This window comes from Anas acuta, chromosome 4, assembly GCF_963932015.1.
Source record: "Anas acuta chromosome 4, bAnaAcu1.1, whole genome shotgun sequence".
Classification (NCBI taxonomy): domain Eukaryota; kingdom Metazoa; phylum Chordata; class Aves; order Anseriformes; family Anatidae; genus Anas; species Anas acuta.
Window position 1 is genome coordinate 12,234,102 of NC_088982.1, and position 27,684 is coordinate 12,261,785.

The 27,684-nt window shown below is 38.4% G+C and overlaps 1 protein-coding gene across 7 annotated transcripts in view; it reads left to right on the top strand.

Moving 5' to 3' along the window:
- The window catches only part of PPP2R2C (protein phosphatase 2 regulatory subunit Bgamma), a 186,729-nt gene that overhangs the window by 107,308 nt on the left and 51,737 nt on the right, over positions 1–27,684 (top strand). For all 7 annotated transcript variants that reach the window (XM_068679858.1, XM_068679864.1, XM_068679860.1 and 4 more), the window contains 2 exons: positions 23,512–23,609; positions 24,178–24,343. In XM_068679858.1, the coding sequence (XP_068535959.1) occupies positions 23,512–23,609; positions 24,178–24,343 (264 nt within the window). The remainder of the gene's footprint in view (positions 1–23,511; positions 23,610–24,177; positions 24,344–27,684) is intronic.

Here is a 27,684-nt window from a genome sequence, read left to right on the forward strand (position 1 = left end):
TAATTCTCTGCCTGTTCAGTTCAATATTCTTACAAGTCCAGGACTATAACCAATGTATTACTCTTCCACCATTCCAGACAAGACAGGAACTTCAGACTCTTGAGGAAGTGATCCCTGTAAAGAACCTAGAAGATACTCCTCATGGTAATGTTTACAAAAGCTACAGCTACTTTTTTAGTGATGAATACATCAGTCTGAACAAGACTGCTCATCACCACATTTAGACCATTTCCTTGGTTTTTAGGCCTTCCAGAAGCATAGTCCTTATGTGCAGTGTATTGGCTACAGTGGGGCAGGATACTCAGGCCAAGCCTGCCGCCCTTCTGTGACTCTTCTCTAGAGGAGGTGGAGAGAAGCAGTCAGCTGAGCAATGTCTTGGCAGCCAAGTGTTGCTCCTACTGCTCCTCAAGAGTTGTGAACAATGGGTGAGGAGTCTCCGTGAGGGGGTAGGAGCAACCCTGCCTTCTGAGTTGGGCAACAGAAACCCTTGTGCAGCATGAGGTGTGGTGAGGTCCGTTTGTGAGGCAGTTGTGCAGGGAGGATGGGAGAGCACACAGACACATCCCCAAAAGATGAGCTTCTGCCCTGGGCATTCTAGGACTGCACCATCCTGCCTAACACATCACTTTTCTGTTTTCTTCAGCGAGCTCAGACTGAGCTTCTTTAATACATTTAAAGGCTCTATAGTAGTCACCTAAATCTCAGAGAACAGGAATGCCTGTTCTCCCGTTCCATGTGACCTGTAGAGATTTCTAAAGTAAATTGGTGCTTCTGTTTTGAAATGGAAGGCTCTTCCCTGAGCACTTGAGTACTTGAGCACTTGAGTACCCACCTGATCCCGTTCTGACTTAATTCTGGCAGGGGTAGGCCCAAATTCTTACCAAGTCCATTGAAGGTCCTGAACTGTTAGGCATGCTCGGTCTTGTAGCAAATTAATTCAGATTGTGCTGGACTGTGTGGAGCTGTTGGTTAGTCTATGCTTTGTTCAGCAATGTTGTGGAAGAGAAGGAAATGTCAGGAGGAAGGGGGCCCATTTCTGTGCACTACCTGTGCTGAGATGACTTGGGAACTGGGATAATTGGTGTCAGACTTAGCCCAGGGGAGTCTGAAGGTACCAGCTACAATAGCACTTTCTACCAGGTGAGAGGCAAAGCTGGATGGGGACCTCTGGTATCGCTGCTCACAGTCTTTGCCACCCTGGCCAGTGATGGCCGACAGGCCGATGTGATCTGTGGTACTACCAGAGCGGACTCAAAGCATATTCCCTGCCAAACCCTCCCCCAAATGGTCCACATCATTGGCACTGTCATCCATTCTGCTCTGGTCTCCCTGGAGGAGATGCCACCTTCTGACACCATAATATTTCTTTCTGTATCCATTCCCTTGAGGTTCAAATTACCACCAGGCAGTCAGGGCCCAAGAGCTAGAAGTCAGGGAGAGAATAGCAAAGGTGAAGGCTGGCCCTTGAGCAGTTAGCATCAGGTCAAGGACATAATCACATATGCTTAGCTACTCCTCTCTTTGTATTAATGAACAACATACTTGTTCGTTTGGTTGCATCAATAAAATCTCATAAAACAAATTGCTGCACTGCTTTACAGTGACTGCGAATTTTCTACTGCAGTGAGAAATAGTAAATACAGGTTTATAATGTTTTAAATATTTTCATGGTGTGTTTTAACTTGCTTGAGTGATCTTGCATACTGCCTTGGAGGGATATATTATAAATACAATTATTATTATCCTTTATGCCAAAATGACATTGATATTGGTCGAGATTCTCTTGCGAACTGAATAACATAACACCACTGAAGTAAAAAGACAGATTTCGTACCTTCTGTTTAAGTTGTCATGGTTGTCTGAATTCTCAGTTAATTCAAAATCTTGTTTTATGGCCTCTATTACACAGGTTTCTGCCCCGTCCTCGAAATCTCTCTTCCAGAGTGACAGAATGTAACCAGAAATGTGGCTGCACTTTATAGATATTTTTTTTATATTTTACTATATGTGGTTTTGATTTTGTTCTTTTTAAAGCAAGAATCTATGCTTCTATAAGCGTGTAGGGAGGTCTTTCTATTTCTCTTTGCTTGTAATGTAAGCCTTTAGGATTGGACCGATTCAATTTGGCCAATTCAATTTTAAAATGCAAACAGAGTCCTCATCTTGTGTGGCTGGCAAACTTTCCCTTTTATCCCTCAGCCAACTTCTCTCCAGTCCACTGGTTCTCCTCCTCTGTGTCATGCTTGCTAACTTTTGCAGATTAATTTTTTATGAGAGATACCATTAAAATGACTTTGGAGATTCACATAAATTATCTCCACAGCTTTCCCTTACTCTTTGCTGTTGTGAAGATTTTGCTAATGTTTCTCCAGTGCCGCGTGTATTCTCTAAGCCAGTGCTGAGTGTTTTTCTAATTTGTGCATTAAGTAATTCCAGCTTGATTTTTTTAATGAAGTAAAATGCTAAGATGTTAAGTATGTTACGTAAATTTTAGTCATGGCAGAAAGGAGGCAAAGGAAGTGTGCGAATTCTGCTTTATCATTTGCACAGCTGTTACACCTCTGTGAACCAAATTCAGCAGAGCTCAGCCTGCCAAGAGCAGCCCTTGCCTGCTCCTATGCCACTGAAACATCTTTCTGAAGTGCAGTTCTGATTCTTTTTTCCCTCAAAGTTTCTGGATTTTTACTTCTAGATATCAGCCCTCAAGTTCTGGAGAGCCAGAGCAGGAATTTATACTCATATAGGAAGAACCTATGCACATATGGTTGTGTTTGGTGCATGCTTCATTCTTAGAAGTTAGCAGGAAAGAACCATTTATTTGCAGCACCCCAGTATCTTGCCACAAATGGCTAAAGCAGACTTAAGATATTCCAGGCTCTAGCATTGATTGAAGCAGCAAGCCTAGAAAGCTGTGGTATTGGCAAACGTGAAGATTCAGGCCAGCGGCCTGAGGGGTGTAAGCAGCCTGTTCCATCCCGGGCATGTGAAAGGAGCCCTGGTCTCTGAGGTGATGGTCTTTATGTTTAAGCAAGGCTGATGAGTGTCCTTTACTTTTTTTAAGAGTTGGTGAAAATGCAGTAATTTTATGTATTTATCTATTCGTCTTGTACAAAACTATGCCTACATCCTCAGATGTGACTTAGCTCTTTATTTTGTACTGCAGCCCGTCATCTTCTAATCTAGGTAGTGTCTCCCAGATTATATTAATGTCTGATGCTCTGCTAGTAAAATCTGGGAAAGTTTTATTGCTGTGAGTGAACTGATTCTGCTTTGTTGTGATTTCATTTTAAGGGACTAAGTCTTGCATCTGGCAGAGCTGACTTAAGGCCAGATTTGTCACATGAATTTTTATCACCTACGAACCTTATAATTTGATTTTGAGCTGTCAGACTGAACGTAAACTGAGCCTCTGTTACCCTGCTCATGTAGCTCCAAAGCATTGCATTTTATTTGAGGGTTTTCCAACATTTATGATTGGTAGGTAGTGCATGTATAGGTATGAAGGTTAATTAAATCAAGTGGTGAAGTTTGTAGAACAGGGAATGCTTCATTAAGCCCTGTGTGAATTAACATGTACAATCTGTTCACAATACCCCAAGTGCCATTCACTGAGACGGTGTAATTACAGCTTACACACAGTTTCATTAGTTTGTGTTTCTTCTGCTGTGGTTGACATGTATGTTGTCTTCACTGAAACCCTGGAATAGAGGAGGGACTGCTCACTGGTGGGCATCTGAGCATACTGACATTCAGCAAATCATTTTTCCTTTGGGTTCTAAAATGTCTTATCCCAGATGTAATTAAGCTTGTAATTCATCAACTGACACCATTTCCCCCCCTCAAATTCCAGACCTAGCTGAAGACTTGTGAAATGGCTTGTACACTTATTTCCTTTAAATAGATGTGCACAAAATAATAATATTTTCCCAGTGCTATTACTTCATTATTTTTTTTTTATTATTATTTTTTTATTTTTTTTTTTCCGGGGAAGGATGCTTTGATAACCTAATGTTGCAGTCTTTAAGACACATCTCTCTTTGATGAGAATGATGTTTAGGCAACTATAAAACCTAGGTGGCTGCAGAGATATAAGGGCTTCAGTAAAAATTTAACCATGTAGATTCCCAAGGGTTTCTTTTAATAACAACTTCTGATACCACAACTGTGAGTGCACTTAAACAGTCTGAAGTGTTTTCACCAATCCAGGCAAATTTGCATCTCTCTTGATATGTATTTAGTTGATTCCCGGAGAAGGACAATTAAAGATCCAGTTGTGATCACTGAAAATCAGAGACTAGATGCGTGCATAACAATTTGGAAAGTCATGTGCACATACTTGATATTGCCCTTGAGATAAGTCCCATGGGCCTATTCAGGTGAGAGAAATTAAAGATGAGAAAGCACTCAAGGTCTCAGGTCTGTAGACAGAAAAGCAATATTAATGAGAGTAATAAAAAGACTAGTGAAGAGGAATGACTGATGAGCTTTATTGCAGATCTTATCTGTAAATTATTTTTTTATATTAAAAAAATATCAGCATAAATCCTCTGTGAAGTTGCTAGACTGATTCAAGACCTGAATACAGCAGGGATGTAATGGAGGTAGCAATAAAACCAACCTCCTGTTGTCCTGCTGTTGTTCTACAAATACCTTTAAATAGAGAGTTACAGGAAAGCAGATGAGGGAATGAGGGAACGCCGATGTCATCCCTTTGTACAATGTAAGTCCAGCAATGGGAATCGGTGCTGCTACTGAGAGAGAACACAGGGCAGCCAGACTGGGAGGAGAAAAAACTCCAGGATGACAGCTCAGGGGTTAGTCATGGTGTTTTGTACAGTTGTGCATTAGTGTCTGGGAGACTACTAGCTGTATGGTGACACATAGGAGCTTGTAAAATATATATATGTTTATATATATATATATATATTAATTTCAAAAATATTTCAAAAATTTGGGCTTTTGAACTAATGGGCTACATCAAATTGTGGCCGTCTTCAACGTGGATCAGTATAGCACTAAGAGCAGTTAGTTGTGCCTTTTCAATATAAAAGGCTTCCTGTTATTTATTCATATCAGTGCCACAAGAGTGTGTGATGCCTTATAGGTGATTAAAATGAACATGCCACCAGAACCTTATAACTTAGACAGAGCACAGCAAGAGGTGACAAAAAACAGGCAGATAAGTACAGGAAGCATGAGGGTAACAGTGGCAAAAGCTCATGAAAATGCTTTCATATACTTGTAAAAGCTTCCACTTATGCCTCACATATGTTTCCTCACGGCATGTTGCCTATGTGTCTTGCTGGTTATTTGATTTTTGGTTTTGCTAACATATTCTACTCATAGACTTTGGTCCTGATTTGTTTCCCTTGAAGTCCCTGGAAGGAACTCCTAGTGATTTAAACAAGTGTTGGATCGATCTCAGTAAGCAAATACTGGTGGGATGTGATAGGGAAGATGCCTGGCACTTAAAACCTCTTTTAAAAGGAAATGTTTTGTTAGAATGGAAAGTAAATGTTTATTGTTACGTTGTTCATGGAGTAGGTCTAATATTATATACAAACACAATACATGCTTCATCTTAACTTCCCAAGTCAAAAAGTTTGCTGTCCTGCCACTGTTAGTGTCCCATCTACCTGTAAGAGTATTTCATTTGTGCAGAAAAATGTGTCTTGAGATAATTGTTGTAGGTATGTATATTTTTTAAATATATATTTACACCTATCTATCCATATTTTACATCTATCTATCTAAATATATAGATCTTTCTGTTAGTAGAACTCTGGTCATAATTAGTGCTATCAGTGGGTAAGTGAATAAATGCATGCATCTCACTTGAATTCTATTGAACTCCTTGTCTCAGTGATGTACTGGTTCCTCTCATGTTAAGTACCTCCTGTGTAGAACATTGTTATTATTAGCTTTAAATATGATGTTGTTTTTTTTTTTTTTTTTTTTTTTCCAATTAATGAGGTTCTCCGTACTTGTATCATAAGATAATTGCAAATGATTTCATTTGCACAAATTGCTGTTTTATCATCTTTAATGTTATGCCTCCAGTGCTATGGCTCTTGCTGGTGTCCCGTCTGTTCACTTTTATCCTTCTGTTTTTGCCATATCCTTTTCAGCAGTATTCTAATTTTTTTCAGGGTTTATGTATACCATTTCATTATTCCAAAGGGATCCCATCAGCTTGACAGGAATTCAAATTTTTAAGAAGTCAGAAATCCTTTAGACTAATGTGCTGCACATTGACAGGATGTATTCTCAAATGCATAGGGCAAACAGGATAAATGTACGTTACATGCTGTAAAATGTGGAGAGCAAACAGGCACCTTTGACATTTCTTGAGTAGCAAATGGTAGATTCTGCCTTGTAAATCCCTATTTGTGTTTTAAACTCCATATGAACGAGAACCACAGAAGTGGAAGAAAATGATTTCCCTTTCTATGAAGATACCATTAGTTTCTGTTGAATGGATTTGAGGGGGAGATTTCTTAACTATTCAGACATGTAAATATGCAGACAGACAAGTTATGAGAGCTGCAGGCATATCTGACTCTCTTTAAAATATCTTTACAACCTTATTTGTTTCTGTCTTTCATGCCCATGTAGATACTCTTCAAAAAATATATCACAGCTGATTTTGTTGATGGTACATGTCTGAGAAGCACCAAACAATACAAAAACACTTGGTGCATCGAATGGAAACAGATGTGTAATAAAGTGTAATGAAATTTATTTACCTGTTCATGTGAGTGCTGCACATGTTTGATGGGTAGAACTATTTAATAAACAGCCTGCCCATGTGTTGCCAAATAGTGAATTAAATTCTGGTAAGTCTGCTTAAGTAGGGCTATATTCATGAGTATGACACTTAGTCTATTTACACCTTTCCAACTGGGTTAAAATGTCAAAAAGATGAATTTTTGTAATATAAGTACCTCAATTCCTTTTGACGTTATTTTCTGTAGCTCATTTTATATGCATATCTTTCTTTTATATTATCGTCATGATGGTATTAATTTGGATGTGCAAATTAGCTCTTCATGATGTTGTCATGTCAGCATCTGGATTCAAGATGTGCTGTTTCAGAAGCACCGCATCCTATTGCGTTTCATCAGAGTCCCCCTTTCCTAATCTAATTATTCATAAGGAACCTTGGGGATTGTGCTAATGGGCATCTGAAGCTATAAAGAGTAATGAAAGTGGTTGTGTTACTGCTATGCAATTAAATGTATATAAAATACCATTCATATAATTAAATTTAGGATTTTTACCACTCTTTTTCTCCTTTATAGTACATTAATTATTTCTCTTAAGTTAAAAAAGAATACTAATGAAGTTTAAGAGCTTTTTACTAGAGTTGTGGCATTTATAGTCAAGTTGATGCTGGCTTTTATTTTTAAAGGCATTCTGCAAATAAGCAGCCAGTAGTGGGAATTCATTTTTATGGGTTTTTCATGTTTTATGTGGAAGGGTGGAGGATGTTTCTGGCTGAGGCAACAGAGGGGGGTTAGTGTGTATTTTCTGCTTGGTATTATGTCCACTGGTTTGATCGGGTGCAATACACATTATGCTGCTGCTGACAGTAATGGGTATCGGCAGTCATTGCAATTTGTAAGTTCAGCATGACCTTTGGTCAGGGTTTAGTTTTCTGTCTTTGTTCGTTTGGAGAAAGTGTTGTGATGAATGAAGATAAAGTATTTAGATCAAGCAGTCAATATGTTTTATGCTGATAATTCCATATTAATAAGTGCTGATAGTTAACGTCTTTAAGGTCTGCTGACAATCTGCCTGAAATCAATGGCAGTTTTGCCTCATTTAGTTCAATGGGACCAACAATGAGTCTTTAACCAGCAGAAAATTATAAACGCCAATCTCTGCTCATGTGCCATTCAGCATGAACAAAAGTTTTTATGGTGCTGTCAGGCTGAAAAAAATCCTTTTCTTGGTAACAAAGCTGTATTTAGCTGAGGTAATCCCTAGGTAGCCTGTTAGAGGTGTTCCAGCTTTGTTATTTCCAACAATAGGGAATGTGGCCACTTGCTGATTCTACTTATTTAAGTAGTTACAACTGCTCAGAATAGCATCTGAGACTGCTGTGCTGCGGAAATTCAGCTGCAGACATCCTGCATTACCCTAGTTATCTTGAATTTTTGTGTGAAATTCAGACTTCTATTTTAATGCTGTGGAGTACATGATATTAAATTCACTGTGATATTCCACAGCAATGAAGGGACCAGGGACTGTGAAAGCATCCTCCACCTTTGATTAGACACAGCTGGCTGAGATCTCATCCTATGGTCTGGATGGCCTTCCATTTCTTAACCATAGAAATCATGCTATCATTCTAAAATTGGTCATCTGCATAGTAGCCTACTACAAAATAGTGGTAGCTTCATAAAATACTTCTTCCTTAGTTTTCTCCCCAGGTTCCCAACAGGAGAAATGAGCAGTGAAGTTTAAATGGAAATTTAATAGGTCCAGGTCCTGTCTGACCAAATGGACTGACAGCTTCTCTCTGATCATCACTAGAAAAGCAAAATGGGAGAAGAAAGGGAGGGAAAGTGCACAGAAAGTGTGGTCTCTTGGTTGGATTTTCAGATTGCTTGGAGCTTTAAAGGTCAAAACCAACATGTTAGGTTGTCCTCCTTAATTACCAGAAGACAACCTCTAGACCACAAGAAAAGTATGTCTTTTGCATTACTCAGCAAGCAAGTTTCTGCAGTCTATGTTAGTTTGCTATATTTTATGTTATATTTTATGTTTGTTATATTCTGTGTTACATTCTAAAAGTACAGCAGCATATTCCTAGTTCATTAATCTGTCCTTACAAAGGCAAGTAAGTTTTGCCTCCAAGAGGAAAAATTGTATCTGTCTCAATGTCTATGAAAATACTCATGGTACTTGGTCATATCGGCTGTCTGCAAAGTCTGGTTAACACTGTCAGATATTTTCCCAAGATTAAGGATTCTGATGAAATGTCTGGCATGTTCTCTAGCAGTTTTCCATGCTTGACCATTGCTGTTCCCATTTGCTCTTAAAACTCAGCATTGCTCTCTCATACCTTCAAAGCATATCCTCTGAGATAAAACACCTGTAGTCTGAAAATCAGAAGATAAGAAAAAAAAACCTTCAGTCAATTCAAACAACCTTTTTTATTTCATCTGAAAGTGGTTGGGGTTTTTTGTTTGTTTTGTTTTGTATTTATATTTTCTCTGGTAATTTATGTTTTTCCACATTCTACTGGTTTCTCTTGATTACAGTGTAAAGTATTTAATTTTCTGCACTAATATGTTAAATACTGACCAATTAAAATGCCATTCTTATTGGGTATTGCATGATTTTTTTCTTTCCCTATTACTTTTGTGTATTTGTGTTTGTGTTTGCTATGTAAATATGAAAATATTTGTTTAGAACAATTTAGAAACAATAAACGATCTGATTTTGCATTCCTGCCTATTGTGTGCATTATCTTTCCTCATCCAAATAATACCAGTTAATGGAAAGTATTTCTGGATATTAACCTAAAAGCTTCAATAAAGAAAAACTCTGCTTGAACCTTGCTTGTGGTAGTCACTGCTTCATTAGGCATCACTTCTAATATTCTTTTGTTCTCACACTTCATATACAAATTATTATTTTAATGATCGTTAGGTTTAATTTTGTGCAAATCAAATGTGAGGGGGTTTTGCTGCCTTTTTTGTTGTTGTTGATGTTGAATCAGTGTCTGTCTCTCTTTTTTAAGCCAATTTTCATACAGAAGTTCAAATCCCCTAGATCAAGAATATGCTCATTTACCAAGATTATAATTGATTTTTTGGCCCTGTTTTTAATACTTTGCACTGTAAATGACATCCCAGTGGAGAATAATCATCATACAGATGTTTGAAAGCTCCTTCCTGCCGAGTATGATAATTGAAGTCTATAAAGTGTCATCAGACTGCACGTTGTTTCTAATTAGTGCAAGACAGTTTCTCTTAGCTTTTTGTAGTTTTGCTGGCATCTTTCATTTATTACTTGACCAGCTGGCTACTAAATCATGGTGCTCAAAGATATTTAAGACAAATATGATATTTTTCGGTGTGGTTCATAGTTTATAATATCTTGTTTTCCTTTATCAATAATAGTAGCAACACTTTTAATAAGATCATGCAGTTTGATGCTCAATTTCTGAAGTTTGCAGGGTGCTTTTAGCTCCAACTGGCCAGGTTCTACTCTGACACCTTCATCTCTCTTCATCAGGAGAAACTTCAGTGCAACAATACGTTTTTTTCCTCGGAATAAGGCCTTTATGATAATGATTCTCATTTGCCCGTGTTCCAAAAACAGGGACTTTCTTAGTGACTCCTTGATGGCTGGATGTTTGTGGCAGGCAGTTTCCCAGTGGAAACAGGGTGTATTTGGAAGAATCAACAGTGAGATAAAAGTGAACAGATAAAAGAATTTCTTATATTGAAAGGAGCTCTGAAATGTGTGTAAATCATTGGGGTAAGAAGCTTCACTGTCTATTTCTGCTTCCCTGTGTGAGAGCACTTGGAGATATGTCATCCTAAGGTCCTTATTGACGGCTGGATTCTCCCTCCGGAATTATTCCTCTCTCTGGTAGATTTATTTATCCCAAAGTAACATCCTTGTATTTCCTCACGTCTTGCTGCAAGCTCTTTTTGCCTCAAATAATCTGTGAGCACAGATCTGCACTTGAGAAGAGGGGCACTGGTAAAGAATTTGCAGACCATGGCTATTTTCTTCAGGCATCCATTCTAAGCATGAACAACATAAATAGCCCCCTTTCTGATATGAACCTGAGGAAGATTCCTCGTATATATATAAAGATTAAATTTGTATTCCTCCCTCACATATGGTGAATGCCTTGTCTGAATATTCATCCAAAACTTGTCATTATACATTGGTCGTATGATTTCTTGTTGACTTTAATTGAAGGACACATATGTTGAGCTGACGTATTCTAAGGCACCAGTTCAAGATTTACTAGACTGTTTTTATTATCTCCAAATAACAGAATCCTAAGGAAATTATTTTGTTTCTACTCAACTTTTGTTCTCTGTGAAATGCAGTAATAGCAATATAACTCCTTTCTTTCATGTTTTAAGCTCTTGTACTTGGAAAAAAAAACAACACAACAGCCGTGATCTGGAGAAGACCTGTACTGGAAATAAGTACAGAACTTCTCCTCGCTGGTTTTAGTGCAAAGACCATTTGGTACTTACACACTCATTAGTACGGTACTGCTTCATGCTGGACCCTTCAGGTAGTGCAAAACCTCTTTCTCATTTGAATTAGCTGCTAATTGTGCAAGTGCAAAGATGGCTACTAAAATAGGAACAGTGTGTATTTCATCTGAAGTGATGTTCTTATCAAAGTGCAGTGACGTGTTGCTTTCCAAAGTAAAAGATATGTATATATATTTATTTGCTGATAACTATTGCATCATTTATGGATAAAAACATGAAATAAAAGTATTGTTGTAGTGAGCCAGCTTTTTCCAAGATTAAGAAATGGTGTCTGGGTCTGCATCTGTCCTTTTCACTGCAGTACAAGGCCTGATGATGGCAATGGCAACCCCCTTTTGGCCTGGGGGATGTGGTGGCTCTCTCAACCCAGCCTCCCTTTGGCAAATTTTCAGTGTGTGCTCTCTGGTTCCAACTCAGGCAAAAACTTTTTACTTACCACGGTCCTTTGAGCAACTAATCAGCGTGTTTCTCCTCTGCTTTGCCTCAGAGAAACCTGTCGACACCTTTTCTCTTCATTCTGCATTTAATAGATATGTCAACGTTGCTTAATGGAGGATGGTGAAAAGGTGTGTTTTGTACTTGGCTCTGAGCGCGGCGGTGCGCCCTGACAGCAGCGCTGTCGCAGGCACTGCATAGAGCCACCATTGTTCCATCGGCTCTGATGCCAGTTCAGCCACTGCTAGCTCAGATATTTCTCTGTAGTGCTCTTTTGCAATGCATAAATACCCCCTCATGCAAAGAAACATTCAAAAGCATCTCGACTACATATCCATCATTTATAATTATAGTGGGATTAAAATAGTCGAGCCTTCACTTGGCCTCGTGCCGCAGCACTGCTGTATTGCAGCGAAGGCTTGGAGAGCACAGCAATAATTACTGCGGACCGTGTTTTAACAACCAGTGATGATTGCAGGGCGCATCTTCAAGGATATGGGGGTGGGGGGCAGCCCTGCACATCTGTCAGAGCCTTAGATGTCTAAATGTTATCTGTGTGGGCTGCAAATTAGCAGTTCTCCAACGATGTGGCTCCAGGTTAGGTGGCCTTGGGGAAGGCGCCTGCAGTTCTGTGAGCCATCGCTGTGCGCTTTGAAGCCCCCAGAGCTGGGAGGCTTCTAAGAAAACTGCTCTAGCTCTGTCAGCGTATGCGAGACAGAAATCTGACCTGCTGATGTTTGTTGTTCCAGCATACTTTGTTCTTAAATGTTGAACTTCAGTGTTGTGCTAGCAGATGCTGCATTTAGCATTTAACTTTTTTGGTGCAGGAGGAATGATTACACTTAGTTTTCAAACAGGATAAGATTGAAACTTGGAAGTGTGTGTTTCCCAGCTACAAATACAGTGGTCTGAGTTCCTCCTTGCTGTATTGTGTTATTGGACAGAAAACAGCTTTCTAGGCTGTTTTATGAAATTACTAGATTACCAGAATGCTGCTGCATTCCTTAGAGTCAGAAAAAAATCTGAAATCGTCTGGCCAGCAAACAATACAGTTGCTGTTTTAAACATGGTCAGCATTTGTAATATATGCTGATCTAGTCCTGTTATGTAATTGGTATCCTTTGGGAACATCGCAAAACGGGGATGTTTGTTTCCTGAGGCTGTTAACAGTGTTTGAAGTTTCTTTATAAGATACAGGCTGAGGAAAGGTACATTGATTTTTAATGTCTTCTGTTCTTTGTGATTTTTTTAATGAGTAATTATAGAAATATGATGCACTTAAACTTGATTGCAAATTTATTGTTGGTTTTTGCACACTGCAGCTCTCTAGAAATCAGTCTTTTGGGGCCAGGGGTGCCTCTAAGTTCTGATATACTGGGGTGATTTAGCATTTGCTCGTTTTGAGCTCATGAGTAACCCCATCCTTCATTGCATTTATTCAGTTGGATATAGTTATCCAAACACAGCCTAAGAGCTTTAGTCTTTCATGAACTGAGTATTATTGAGATGAGCTTTTAGACTTATGTAAAGTTGTGTAACCTGCTACTGAATTGTTAACATTAGTCCTTTCCACGTTCATGTCAAACCTTAAAGCAGTATGGTTGGTAGTGAAATGGATACAGATCAGTTGTCCTGGTCATTTTTACACAAGCCTAGGAGCGGCCTCGGTGTTCTATCAGCAGCAGTAACCCACACTAACATAAAAAAAATGGGATTTTTCTGTTCTTGGGATCACTATATAAACTTGTTGAAGAGATCTTGATGTAATCCACAGGACCTAAATACGTGATCTTCAAGCTTGGCATTAGTTTACACACTTAAGTCAACCACAGTACCTGGATAATTTTGAGAGGTCACAAATGCTGATTTCAAAGGATGCTTAGAAAGGATCTAATGCATTATGATGTGCATGATCTTCATCAAAGAAGCATTAGGCACTCCCAGAAGTCCCACAGTTATATGATCTTGTGACAGACCCAGAGGCAAATTCAGAGTTGTCAGCTGAATTGCCTTTGGAGCCTGCCAAGCAAACAGATGCTAATGTTAGATGAGTATCTACACAGCTTGGCATCAAGCTCCCCTGACAGCCAACAAGCCCTGTTGTGACCTTAGCTTGCTGGTCCACTGCTGGGTATCACAGAGGAGATGCCCAACGATGTTTAAGATAGAGCTGTATGTTGCCCACAGTGTTTGGATATAGTTTATTGGATCCTGTAATTGGTGTGTCTGATCAGTAAATTTAAACACTGCCATCTATCCTCCTGCATTAAGACTGAGAAAACTGGGCTAGTTCTGCAGTCTCCAGAGCCCCTTCTGCTCTGGGGCCCCCAGCCTTAGCCACTTGTAGCAGAAAACCCTAATATAATTTGACACAATGGAGTGTAAGTGTTGTCCATCTATGTGCAGCACCAATTGCTAGGAGTAACATTCACTAATTGCAAGTAAAGTGAGTGTTTCTGAGCACTGCACACAACTGGCACGAAGTGGCCTGTGTCTATACTGGTAAACTTCCAGTCTCCAAAATGTCGGGGCTGCATGCGTGCTACCTGCTGGGAAACGTCCGTGGCTTGTGGTAACGCCTGGAGCATGCTGAAGTGTCGTTTGGGAGAGAGCAGATTATCACAAGCCAAAAGCCTGTCAAGGCCCACTCTTAACGATTTAACAGTATTAATTATAACACAAAGCCCAAGAATGTACTGGAGCTCTCCTTCATTTACTCGTGCAGATCCCGTTGTGTCCCCTGCTTTCCTTGTCATCACTCTGCGTTTAAGGACTCTGGCTCTAGGCCAGCTCCTAGCTCCAGCCCTTCATGATTTTTAAGATTATATACCCTCAGCTTCACTCAAAAGCCTGCTCAGTAGGACTTTTTCTTCCATGGTGTGTGTTACTGTGATGCTTTGTTAGTTCTCCATCAGCATATTCATTTAACAACATGCATAATCATTAGAACTGAATTCAGGAGCATTTAAGTATCTCGACAAGTGATTAAGTGCTTTGCTAAACAGAAATGTTTTGCTGAGGCATAGCCTGGATTATCTGTGCCTTAGTATGTGTATAATCAAAACTGCTTCTCTGATCTTCGATAAAAACTCTCAAGGATCCGTTTCATTTTTTTTTCCTTTGTGTAAAATGGGAATGCTAACATTTCCTTACTGACTTCCCTGGGTTGCTGGGAGTTTTAATGCCAGTAAAGCACTTTGAACACGAGAACCGCTGTGACAGAATTACTGAGAGCTTTGCTTCTGGAATTTAATTGCTCCCTTTAAAAAAAAAAAAAAAAAAAAGAGTTTGAGAACCAGCTGGCAGGAATATTCTATTGAAGTTCATACATATTATGTGGGAAATAACATTCACATTGAATCAGGTTATTCAGTATCGCATTTTAAATTTTGGACGACTTTTCATTACCCTTGGATACATTTTACATTAATAATTTTCCTTTAAAATTCTAAATATGTTTTTGTTTTTGTCTGTCTTTAATAATAATCTTTTAACAGAACTTAATGTTTGTTCCTTGTAGACCACTGTATTTACTGTGCACAATTATTCACATCAGACAGTGAAACTAGCATTAATATATATTAATAATTTGTACTATTTCCATTTTTGGCATTTGTTTGCTTGAAAATAAGGGGTTAGGTTCAAGGTCCTTCTGTGCTCTCAGTAAAACCCGGTTGCCTAGCGTTTTTAGCACTTGGCAGCACCATTTCTAATCTGTCTTTTGCTGGCAGCCAGGCTGTGCAGCTTCTCGCTGTGAAATAACATGGAGCCGAGCAGGAGCTCCCAGCTCAAGCAGGCTTTGCTCTGTGAAGACCAGTTTAAACCCCACTCTGGAAATTGTAAATACATAATGTGATGCCCGTGGCAATTTTTTTTCTTTTTTTGCCCTTCACTGTTAGTTGGTAAGAAGAGCAGACTGGCACATTTCTTAATTGTGCTAATGTTGGTGAAGCAGAGGGTTTTAAGCCTGTTGCTGAATCCTTAGCTGTTACAGGCCTGCCTCATTTGACAGCAAACACAGAAAGAAAGGAACAACCAGATGTACTTATTTATTTATTTATTTATTTATTTTACAGAAATCTCAGAAGAATAAATTGCTATCATATGTTACACTGTATAAGCTGTGGAGAAGCTTTTTGGGGATATGCAGTTTGGAAGCTTTTTGTTGGATATCTTTGAGCTAAAATGTAGATTGATCTTCAGTGGTTTATTGAAGTGTTGCTTGTAAGAATAGCAGCTATAAGCAGTGTTACTGAGTGGCTTACAATTACCAAAGATGAAAGGCTTTCTAGTGGGTTTTTCCAATTTGTTCAGTTTGAATAGGATGGAGGGATCAGTGGTTCCCAGGCTTAGCTGCTTTGGACATCCCCAGTGGCAGAAGTGCCTGCCAGAGGCAGAGTCAGGCCCAGTGTTGCTTGTGCAAGCACACGGAGGGCCGGTGTTCTTCTAGCACCGTGCTGCGGGTGATGCAGTGCCACTATTTGAGAGCCCCTAAATAGGTATTAAAAGGAATTACGGTAAGCTTTTTATCAGTCCATTGAGTATTTCAGATTATAAAGGTACAAACAGTGCACTCACTGACTTTGTTAAGAAAAATAGTAACATTAATTAGGGGTTCTGCAGAACTAATGACTGAAGCATTGCAGTCTTGCTGATCTAAGCAGGTCACCTTGAACAGGAAGAAACTGAAGTGTATGTAAACTGTAGCCAGAATTTTAAGAACTGTGCCCTAATTTTCAGCTACACTGCATCTGACAAATGTTCCTTGACCTTATTTATCACTGAAGTAGTGGGAAACTTCCCATTTACTTTAGTAGGCATAAGGTCAATTCTCTAATCCGAAAGGCCTTTTACTCTGCAGGAGGGAGATGGGTGCCAGAACCTCTGAAATAAGGGCTTTGAGATTTTAAATTAGGAATAAAAACATGGGTCACTTTATTGAAATCTGAATCTGTGACTTGTATTCAGTGTGGTCTTTTTTAGCACAGAGCACAGAACCCAGATAATCTGCTTTACGTATTTGTGCTGTAGGCAAAAAATATTTTTTTCACATTGACTGTGCTCCAATAGTTGCATGTCATTTCCTGATTTTCTAATTTGAGAAATACCACTAGAAATTAGCATGTGATTAAAAAACTGTTGAAAACATTTTCTAAGCTCTAAAAATAAATACCTTTAAAAATATTGGAGGAAAAAGCTGTATTAAAGCTCAAGGCTACAAATAATGTAAATCACAGTGGTAGGTGCTTATAGAATCATAGAATATTCTGAGTTGGAAAGACCCACAATGATCATCGAGTCCAACTCCTGGGTCCCCAAAAGACTACCTCAAAATCAGACCCTATGTCTGACAATGTTATCCAGATGCTTCTTAAGCTCCATCAGGCTTGGTGCCATGACCACTGCTTTGGGGAGCCTGTCCCAGTGCCTGACCACCCTCTGGGTGCAGAGCCTTTCCCTAACCCCCAGCCTGACTCTCCCCTGTCCCAGCTCCATGCTATTTCCTCAGGTCCTGTTGCTGTGAAGCTCTGCACCAACCTGGTGTGGTATCATGATCAGCCAAGACAAATGCAGCTCACTGGGGTGTGTATGCATAGCATTTCTAAAATTCAAACACTGGATGATTAAGAATTAAAAAAAAAAAAAGTGAAAGTAAAAGATTTACTCAGTGCTGGTAAGGATTTGAGGTTAGGAAATCTTTACTACCCTTATTTTTTTTTTACTACTTTGTACTACTGTGCCCAAGTGAAATGTTCATGTTTAAAGCTGCCCTTCAGGAACTATTCAGCATTGAAACCTGTTGTTTTGGATTTCACACCAGAAGGAAACTACTATACTCAAGAAGCAAGGTGATATTTGACAATAAACTTACTTTTTATTGCTTGACAGGATTAAATGGATACTGCCCTTGATATATTTGTCCTTGCTGGAAATGAAGCCAGGCAAGGCATCAGTTAGGAAAACAATGACAAAGTGCAGCGAACACACTTCTCTGGACTTTGTTCTGCTGATTGATCACCTTGTTTTGCTGATCCCTGAAACACTATTACCACCTATGTTCAGAATTTGCCATGGCCAAAATCAGCTGCCTGTTGTGCTTGCATACAGAACAAGCACCATTTTGTAGCAAAATCATCATACAGGTTTAAAGCCATAATAAGAAAGAAAAATTGTAAAGGGAGTGATTTAGCCAGGTGACAAATAATGTCAGGGCAAAGCGGTGACAGGTCCTTCATTTCAGACTACTTTCTTACCTTCTATTGTGACATTTCCTTGTGCTCTTTCACGCTCAAGCTCTTGCATGTGCTCTCTCGTGTATGCTCTTCTGTTACCTTTTTCATGCTCTGCAAATGCTTTTTCTCTCTGTGTCTTGTGCACATTTGCATGCTCTTTTTCTCACATCTGTCCTTCTCAAATGGCCACCCAGCTGTGTACTAGCTTGTCCGATGCTGCTCTGGTGACCTGGAGAGGTGGTAAGGTGGTTCATCAACAAAATGTCTTCCAGTAGAGTGAGTTGGCTTTCTGCTGTGTCAGCGCTGCCAAGCTGGACAGTGCGACATGACATTTTTCATCGCGCTTGCTTGCATTTTGAGGGGTGGTTTCTCATGTCATGTGATTGTGTGACAGTGCTGTGATCCAGAAGGAATGCATGTTACACAGCCTACCGTGTCAAGTAGGAAACTTCACTATGTCAAAAAGCCTTCTGCCAGCTACTTCGGAAAAGAAGGATCCATCTGACCCTCAAGCATTTGAGGTTTGCATACAACAACATATTCTAGTATTCTATCTGCTGGAGGAAACCTTTGAAACTTCAGATAAAAAAAAAAAAAAAAAAAAAGTAATAATCTCTTTCCATCCAATTTTTTTATCTGATTTTTTTTTTTTTGGGGGGGGCTAAGTTTAAACTAAATTCTGAAAACACAGCTCATTCTAATGGCCTCCCCTCATATGCGAAACTGTAATAGTTCTCACCTTTTATCTACCATTTGTCCTCTTGTTTTATATCCCTTTTTGTTGCAAGCTTCTTTGTTGTTTCTTCCGGATTATGCTCCTCAGGGACTTTTGTATCAGTATCACCGAACATTGCTTGCAGCCATGCCAGATTGTGCTGTGATCTTATTGGATTTCACAAGCCAAGGTTAGGCCAGGTCAGAACTTGGTTGAAATAACGTAGGCTACAAGATTGCCTTCTAGCCACCAGGAACACACACAACAAAAAACTGACAGAGATGCTGCTTCAGTCAGCTCTGCTTCAGTCAGCTCAGGCCCTGTGTTGTGATGCTGGTTCTGGTGGATGTGATATAAAGGAGAAGTTCCGACCTATTCCAGTCATTAGGATTTCACAGCCCTTTGTGAGAAAAACACTGATGTTAATTCTACTGTTCTGGCCTATTCCAAATCCTTCACTTTGCTATCTTGATCATAGTGCAATTGAACTGTATATTATATTCTTTGATCATCTTTTCCCTGTACCACTGCATGTTGTTGTTTGCCCTCAGAACTTACTATCACTGTCCAAAAGTCTGCATTTCTGTGTTGGATGAAATAGTTCTGAAAATTTCATTACCTACCCAATTTTCTGAAGCAAAATTAATGTATATAAAGTATACCAGTACCTTCAAATGAAGGGCCCCAGAAAGGCAGAAAATATTAATTAAACACAGCATACAGAAAAGTACAGTTGAGCTTTTATTAGAGTTACTTGAGGTTTCTGTCCAAAAGACTGTATAAAGACAAGTAAATTGAGGCTTTGGCTCATGTAATACATTATGCTAAAGTCCCCCTGAATGATACAAAAATTCATTATACAGCTAAGGGTTTTCTAATTATTTGTAAAGGTATTTGGATCAGTCTGTGTTACCTTTTACTTAAATCCCAAGGAATACGCTATTAATAACCTTTAAAATGAGCCTTTGAGACACTAGAAAGTGAGCACAGAAGAGGAAGTGATGGTAAAAAGTAAGTAAAGACCAAAAATAATTTGGGCTGCATGTGCCTATCTTAGTTTCATCCCACCCCACAGTGAGTCTGAGCAGGGGCTGCTGGAGAGTTTATTTGCCTGCAACTGTGCAGGAACAGTGGTAATAAAGCTGAGGGGAGAGCAGTACAAACAGCTAGAAGTGTCTTGATGTACATAGACTTACGCTGATATACTTAGATCTATTAAAAAAAGCTGAATATATACAGCTAAGCAGCAGCTGTTCAGTACATCTCCATTAAATACCCTTAAAGACTGTAAATTGTGAAGCTACAGAGAAATTAGTTAATGAGGTACAAAAAGACAGAGATGACTAGGAGTCAGGGAATGAAATGCTTTAGACTAGATTACAAAAAAACTTCCTGTTGGTGTAGGCTGTAGAATAATCTCCCAATGTGCTGTGTTTCTGTGAATATGTAAAAGTGATCTGGGGAATGAAGTCTGTAATACCTGCTGGAAAAATTTGCTGTGGCAGGATGTGGAACAGATGATCAGGTGTATACCTCCCTGGAGTGTTCTCTCATCTTTTGAAGGTTTTTGGTTTGCTTTTCGCAGTCAGCATCTGCATGATGAATATCTATCCTGTGCTTTTTAATAGTGTGAAAATGTTGAGCATTGTGACGTTTGAATACAAATTTACATGCATTTCTGCATAGACAAAACGGGGAATTTACAAACAGAACGAGAAGATTAATCCAGGATAAAAGTGGAGATTTGCAATCTGGTTGGAAACATTTGCCCATTGACTATTGAGGTTACCCATAATTGTTCTTAATAGGTAAATTATCTCTCTCTCTGATAATCCTAATTGTTAGCGTGGCACTGCCAGCAGAGATATGGAAGGTGTAGTGCCGAACGAGGCTGAACAGAGCCTTTCATCTCTGCCATCCCTTGTCAAAGGCTTACTGTACATGCAAATTCACAAGCTCTTGCATTGTGGAGCATTTATATATCCCTGAGAGGGTGGAATCTGGTAGTTAACTGCTCTGTACTCTCAGGGGGCCATTCTCCAATGTAAGAATATGCAGGATGTGACCATAGTGGCTTATGTTGCTATAGCATTGACAAATATGTAGGGGAATGTTCTGCTGAGGGGGATGAATAGCTTTGTGGATTGATTCTGTTCCTACCTCCTCTGTCTTAGAAAGAGCCAGCCCAGCTAATCTTTATGAAAACAGCATGACTAATGCTTGCCTGCTGAACTGATAGATTGGAGAAGATATTTTGGCTGTTGTTTTCAGCTGTTATTTACAGGATCAATAAAAGTGATTTTCCAATTCAGGGCTAATTTTTTGCCAACAAGCTGCATAGCATGTAAGGTCAGAATACTGGTTCTGCTTTTTTTTTTTTTTTTTTTTTTTTTTTTTTTGTTCTTAAGACAAGTTAGTTTAAAAACTATAGGTAGCTTCCAGTTCAGAATTCACTTCTCTAATAGAACAGAGGGATGCCTCTGGAAGAAACACCTTGAGGGGGAAAGAATTTTTACCTCAAAACTACACTGCAACCCACTGCGTACAGATACTTAAGCTGTAGCTGCTTTTATTTAAACAGTAATCATTTAACTGCACACAATACTTTAATAAACACAGCATAATAACTAAATGCGGAGATATTTTATTATAACCCTAGTTCAGTTGGTATCGTTGTCTGTGCAAGTACTCCTGTTAATTTCATTGGCATTGGCTGATGCCCTCTGTAGTATTTTGTGCCACTTACAGACCATGCCATGCCATTGTGGAGGTATTCCAAACCAGCAGCAAGTGTATGCGCACACCCAACTTTAAATACCATTCATTCCTTTTGCACACAATTCTCTTTTCTGCTTCTTTTGTGACCTGTTGTGAAAATCTTGTATGCTTACATATGCCTGAGCATACACACAAATACGTATATTATATATATTGCGTTCCTCCCCTCTGATTACCCACACCTTCCATTGGTATGAATTTAGCATGACAAGAGCAAAATAACCTAGAAATATTCTTTCACTGGAATATGAGTAAATATACATGAGTATATTTATATGAGTAAATTTTACATGCCATAAAAGTTTATTAGGTATTTTATGTTTAAAAAAATGCAATTTTTTAGATCCAGTCCAACCTTTCCTGAGCCCCAGAGCATCGCCAGCCTCTCTATTCTTCCTGTACTCTAATGGGACAAGGGCATTTGGGGCAATTACTTGAAAGTACAGCCTGTGGAGGTCCACATATAAATCAAAGGCCAATAACTCTGGGAAGCCTTGTGTTCAGGCCCCAGATTTTGTAAGTCGTCAAGTTCCATTTCTCTCAAACACTACACATCCATGCATTTTATTCAGCAAAAAATGAAAGTCACATACATACTTTATGATTCCCTCTCCCTTCTTTACATATGTAGTGTATGGGTAAAAAAGAATAAAAAAGATGAACTTTATTCTTACTCAAAGAGAATTTAATGATACAGAATTCTTAAAAAGATTGAAAGAGATATGTCTTTGTCATTATTAGTGTAAGGTTTTCCATCTTTAGATGGTGAATTGTTGAAAAACCTTCCAGTAGGAATCTGGCTTTTGGGAAGCTGTGTCGCTGACGAGAGCTACTGGCAACAGAAGCTTTCTAATGCTCAACTACTGGTTTATTAAGAGAATAATAGGAGCAGATGTTTTCAATTCATAAAATGTATCAAATAAATGGTACATCCACTTGTTTTTTCAAATCTTTTGAATTTTAGTGAACTCATTTGGGGCTAGGTTTTCAGAAGCGCTTAGCCCACTTGCAGCCCCATTGTTCTCGGTATAAACTGATGGATGACGAACACGTTTGAAAACCATAGATTTTAATGCCTAAAGGGAAGCTGCTAACTACTGACACTTCTCAAAATGTGGCCCGTGTTTCTGATGAGTGAATACCGATCATTATAGAGGATTCATACATGCAGTCTCTGAGTAATACCCTGCGTTTGTCTGTGATTGTATATACGATGGCTTCTTAATTTACTATTGCACTAGGCATTTTAATTTAAATTATGCTAATAGTGTAGGATTAACTGTGGATTATGATTCTAGCATTTGCTGTCATACAAGCAGAAAAACCAGTTCTTTTGCTCCTGCTGTCTCTTTCTCCCTTCTCATGCTGATGTTTAGTATTTTGTGCTCGAGATTGGTCTCAGGTTTTGATGAGGTTTCTTGTATAAGCTGATGCAATTACTTAGGAAAGGAGAATTGTTGAAAATTAGAAAATGAAGAGACTGCAATCTTTTTATCTTCTGATGACACATTTTTTATGGTGCTGAAATGATTTACTGAAAACTCGGATTTGGATGGGTTGTTGGCAGCATGGCATAGTGAGCAGTTCCTCTGTGGCAGGACAAGCCATGTGTGCTTTGCTTTTGCACTTTTGGCTCAGATACATGGTAGAGGAAAACAGTGCTCAGGGTTTTAATACAACCCTCAGAAAGGGTGAAGAATAAATAACACAAGCAACAGGAATGAGCTTTGAAGTTGGTGAAAACAGCAGGAAGCCAGTGCTGTCTGCTATCTCCGGTAGTGAAAAAAGCTTTGTAGCAGTCTGAGTTTGTTCTTCCTCAGTCATATCCTCTCCAGATATCTCCTCTACTCCAAACTACAGATGTGCTGGAAACACAAGTTTGCCTCGTTATGTTTGCACTTGTTTCATTGTGTGGCAACCTCAGGTTCTAGCGGCATGCAGCCTGTTTGCATTAGTGCCTTGCTGGTGAATTCATCTGTATCCCTCCAAATCTTTCATTTGTTGCATTTTTGTGAAGTGCGTGATATTTCTAATGCCTTTGTGTTTTAGCAGCACTCTGAATTTGCCTTTTTCTTTCTTTTTTCCCTTCCAGCTGATATTATTTCTACAGTTGAGTTCAACCACACTGGAGAACTGCTGGCTACTGGTGACAAGGGGGGTCGGGTTGTTATATTCCAAAGGGAACCTGAGGTATGTGAGTTAACAGCTTGTTAAAACTAGTTTTAATTTTTAATATTTTAAATCAATCTAACTGAAAAAATCTGTTTATAATTTCAAGACTGAGTAAACAGAATATCATCTCTTTGGTGAGGAAGTGAATGAGGGTAAGGGTCTTTTCTTCAGAAGTTAGCTCCAAAATTCTAAGCTAAGAAGAAAGATGCCGATTTTTCTTTTACTTAAATATTGTTTTAATCACTTTTGCCTGTTTGATGGAACTGTGCCATTTAAAACAATGTTTGTCCTGTGTTACCTTTTCTGCTTTGGTTTTAAATTCAGTCCATCTGCAGTATCTTTTGTACAAAGCTTTACTGAAAAATTGACATTTCTTTAAAAATTCTTTTATTAAATGTTGCTTCAGTACTTACGGGAAATTTCATTCCTGTAGAAACAAATCTGTCAATCTTGTTTTAAATGAGAAATTAAATTATACTTTCAATACTTTTATATTTATAAGGCTGCTTATACATCTTCCCCAAGAGCTGGAGATAATATATTGTCATTATAAAACACATGTTTTTGTTGTTCTTATTCTCCATAGAGTAAAAATGAGCCTTACAATCAGGGGGAGTACAATGTTTACAGCACTTTCCAGAGCCATGAACCTGAATTTGATTATTTGAAGAGCTTGGAGATAGAAGAAAAAATAAACAAGATCAAGTGGTTACCACAGCAAAATGCAGCTCACTCACTTTTATCAACAAATGGTAAGATAGAAGAGAGTATGTAAGACATACTGGCCTTTTGTTCTTGTATATTTTAGAGCTGACTGTATATATTTCCATTCTGTGTTCATTTTAATCTGCTGTTTTAGTAATTTCCTGTTTCAGAGTTTACTGAGACTGTCATGCTGACTCTGATATCTCTTATTTATTCATTTTATTCATAGTCACATTTTTTTTCCTTTTGACTATGTATAGACATTTAGAGTGCTATCCATTTCTGCTCTTTGTGTGTATTGCTATCCAGAAATTAATTCTGTAACAAAGGCATCCCCTTACTCAGCAGCTGTGTTTCACTGAGGATTTAGAATTTTGTCTGCTGTATTTGTCATAACTTTTATTCTTTGTAGATGTGTAAATGAATGCAGGTGAGAGAAATGAATTTCTTTTTCATTCATTATCATCAGAATGGTTTATTTAAGTTCTAAAGAGTTACACAGTCTTTGGAAGACAGTAGGAATAATAATAAGATATTGATACTGACTCATCTTTTCACATACTTAAGGCCTATTGATTAAGAAATGCAGTATTACTGCTAAGAGGGATATGCAGATATTACAGGGAGAAGAACCTGAATGGATCCTAATGTGCACAGGTATCATTTAGGAAAGATTTGGACACCCACAACTGTTATTACTGCTGGTGATGCATGAGACAAAAATATTCAATTTTAAATCTTATCTTTAAATCACATTGTAATCAGAAATGATTTTTTTTTTTAATGTCTGATAGAAAAATAGTGTAATCTCACCTTTGGGAGTTAATGTCTTAGAGCAAAATGATTACTTCTAGTTAAAATTTATAACACTAAATAGTATTTACATTAATTCACAGTAGGTAGTGTATCATTTTATGTTTCCTTAAAGTTGCTTTTTACTTTTTGGGGGGCACTGCTGCAATATTTCAAAGACAAGGTGTCTGTTATAGCTAGCTGATTTGTGATAATTTAATTCAGCTAATTATGGAGTTTGGGAGTTTACTTCTGCACTTTTCCCTTCTTTGAAATATCCCTCCACTTCAGATAACTTTAAGAAATTCTTCTTCCGAGTTCTTGATACAAGAGCAGATTATTAAAACTAAAGCTCTACATTTTCATTTTAAAGCTTGTTTTTGGAAATGCTGAGCAATACACCATAGTCCTCAGCTATGCTACATTTACAGTTTGTCTAGTAGACCTTTATATCAAATTTCTGATCAATATTAAGGTGGGAGGGGAGAACGGAAGGAATAATCACTGTTGCAATCCAGCTGCCAGCCTTAGATCTAGCAAAATGCTTTGCCCTCTATTTTCCCTTCTTCCTAATTCTGGAGCATCCTGGCTGACCTCTTTATGGTGAGGAGCACAGAAGTGGTGCCATGGGCATAGCCTGTGGAAGTTGGCTTTGGATTGCAAAATATTTTTCTTTGTCAAGGAAGATTCCTAGTGTCCAGGCATAGTAAGGCAGAAGTCTGAAGTTTCATCTCATGGCACAATCGTGAAAATAGTTTTAGCTTTAGGATACAGAAGGCCCGTGTTAAACTCCTTGCTGTCTCTATCTCTTTCTGTGAGAATTTATTTACAGTGCATATCAATTCCATACCTATAATAGGGGATAATAGAATTTTCCCTAACTTGTAGAGAACAAAGGCATTTTGTGCTATACATGCTCTCACTGGGCCACTTGGAGAAACACCTGGAGTACTGCCTTATATTTACCTATTTCTAGGCCTAGTATTTTAATGCAGCTTTTGAAGTCATAGTGTTCTTCTAGTTTAGGATCTTAAGCACAGTTTTGGTCAGAAAAAAATGAGAACTGTGAAGCAGCATCCTATAAAACTTTAACAGAACAAGACAGGTCTGCACCTGCACAAATATGTTTCCATCCTTCTAAGGAGATGTTTCGTCCATTCCTGCACGTCACCTCTCTATCAGAGGGGATCTTGGTTCCTTTCTAGTTCACATGTTACCAACAAGTTATCAGCTAAGCTTTGACTGCAGCATCTTAATTAATGGAAGCAGAGGGAAGCCACCAAGGCTTTCAAATGCCACTGTGGATTTGCAGTGCTCACAGTTAGCAAATTCCTGCTTTGCATTGTAAACTGAACTAATTTTGTAGTGTAATAGTAAATTATTAAGATTCATTGGTATCTTTTGTACCAGAAAGTATTGGTTCCTTGGGTAGATCAGCATGTGACCCATACAGATCCTTTCATCTGAGAATTTCAGACTTCTTACCAGATGTTAATTAATTTAAACTTCACAGCACCCTAGAGACTGAAGGAATACTGAACCTCACAAAGATATTTCTATATTTTGCAAAACATAAGCATGCTTAAAATTTCTAGGGAGTTTTTGAAGTCCAGAAGGCAGATGAAAGAGAAGAAAACCAACATATGATATCCATAACCACTAAAAGCCAGTTTTCCCTTGGGAAAGGGATGGGTTTATCAATAACAGTCAAGTCCAACATTGGAAAATACACTTTGCATTTTTCTTATTTATTTTATAAATGCTGAATTTATAAACATTAGACTAGATAAGCAGAAAAGCACTAAATAGAAATATGTAATGTAATAGAAGTATATGATGTAGCCTATATATATTTTTAGTAATCAATGTGACTGATACAAATGTGTTGAACATTTAAACGGAGCTCTTCAGCTACAAATTGAAATAGCCTCTTGTTCTGTAGATTGATCAACTGTACTATTTTTGTTGCTTGAAAATTAGCATATCAATATCTTTGGGAGATGTCTAATGGTAAAAACACTCAGAACAGTGGAGCAATTGATTGATTTTTAAAATAAAAAATGGTCAAAGTTGAAGTTGAAATTGCTATAGAAATGAGAAGTGATTTGTGTATTCATATATACTGTGTTTAAAATAATTTGTACTAGCATTTAAAAGATGTATTTGGATCACCCACACTGGGGAAAGTATTTTGGTGAAACATGTGAAGGAAGGAAAGGGGACAAAATGACAAATGATGCAGGAATGGAGGTTAGCAAAGTCTGTGGTGGCATCTGAAGTGCAGAAGCTTTGAAAAGCCTTTGGCTGCTCCATGAATAGATGAATGAAACAACTGATAAAAGCTCTTTTTTTTTTTTTTTTTTTCCTTCTTAGTGGTATTTATTTTTTTTTTTCAGGGGAAGAGTTGGCATTTATTTTTCTGCCTAGGGTTGGCAGGTTGGGTGCATGGCTGGCTAGATTGGGAGTATACAGTATCAGGGAAATCTGCAGCTACAAATTGAGGAGCAACTGCATCTGAAATGTTTTAAACTTCTAATTGTTGGCTTCATAAACTCTTTGCTAAATAAGAGGCATCCTTATTCTGTCATCATGCTTC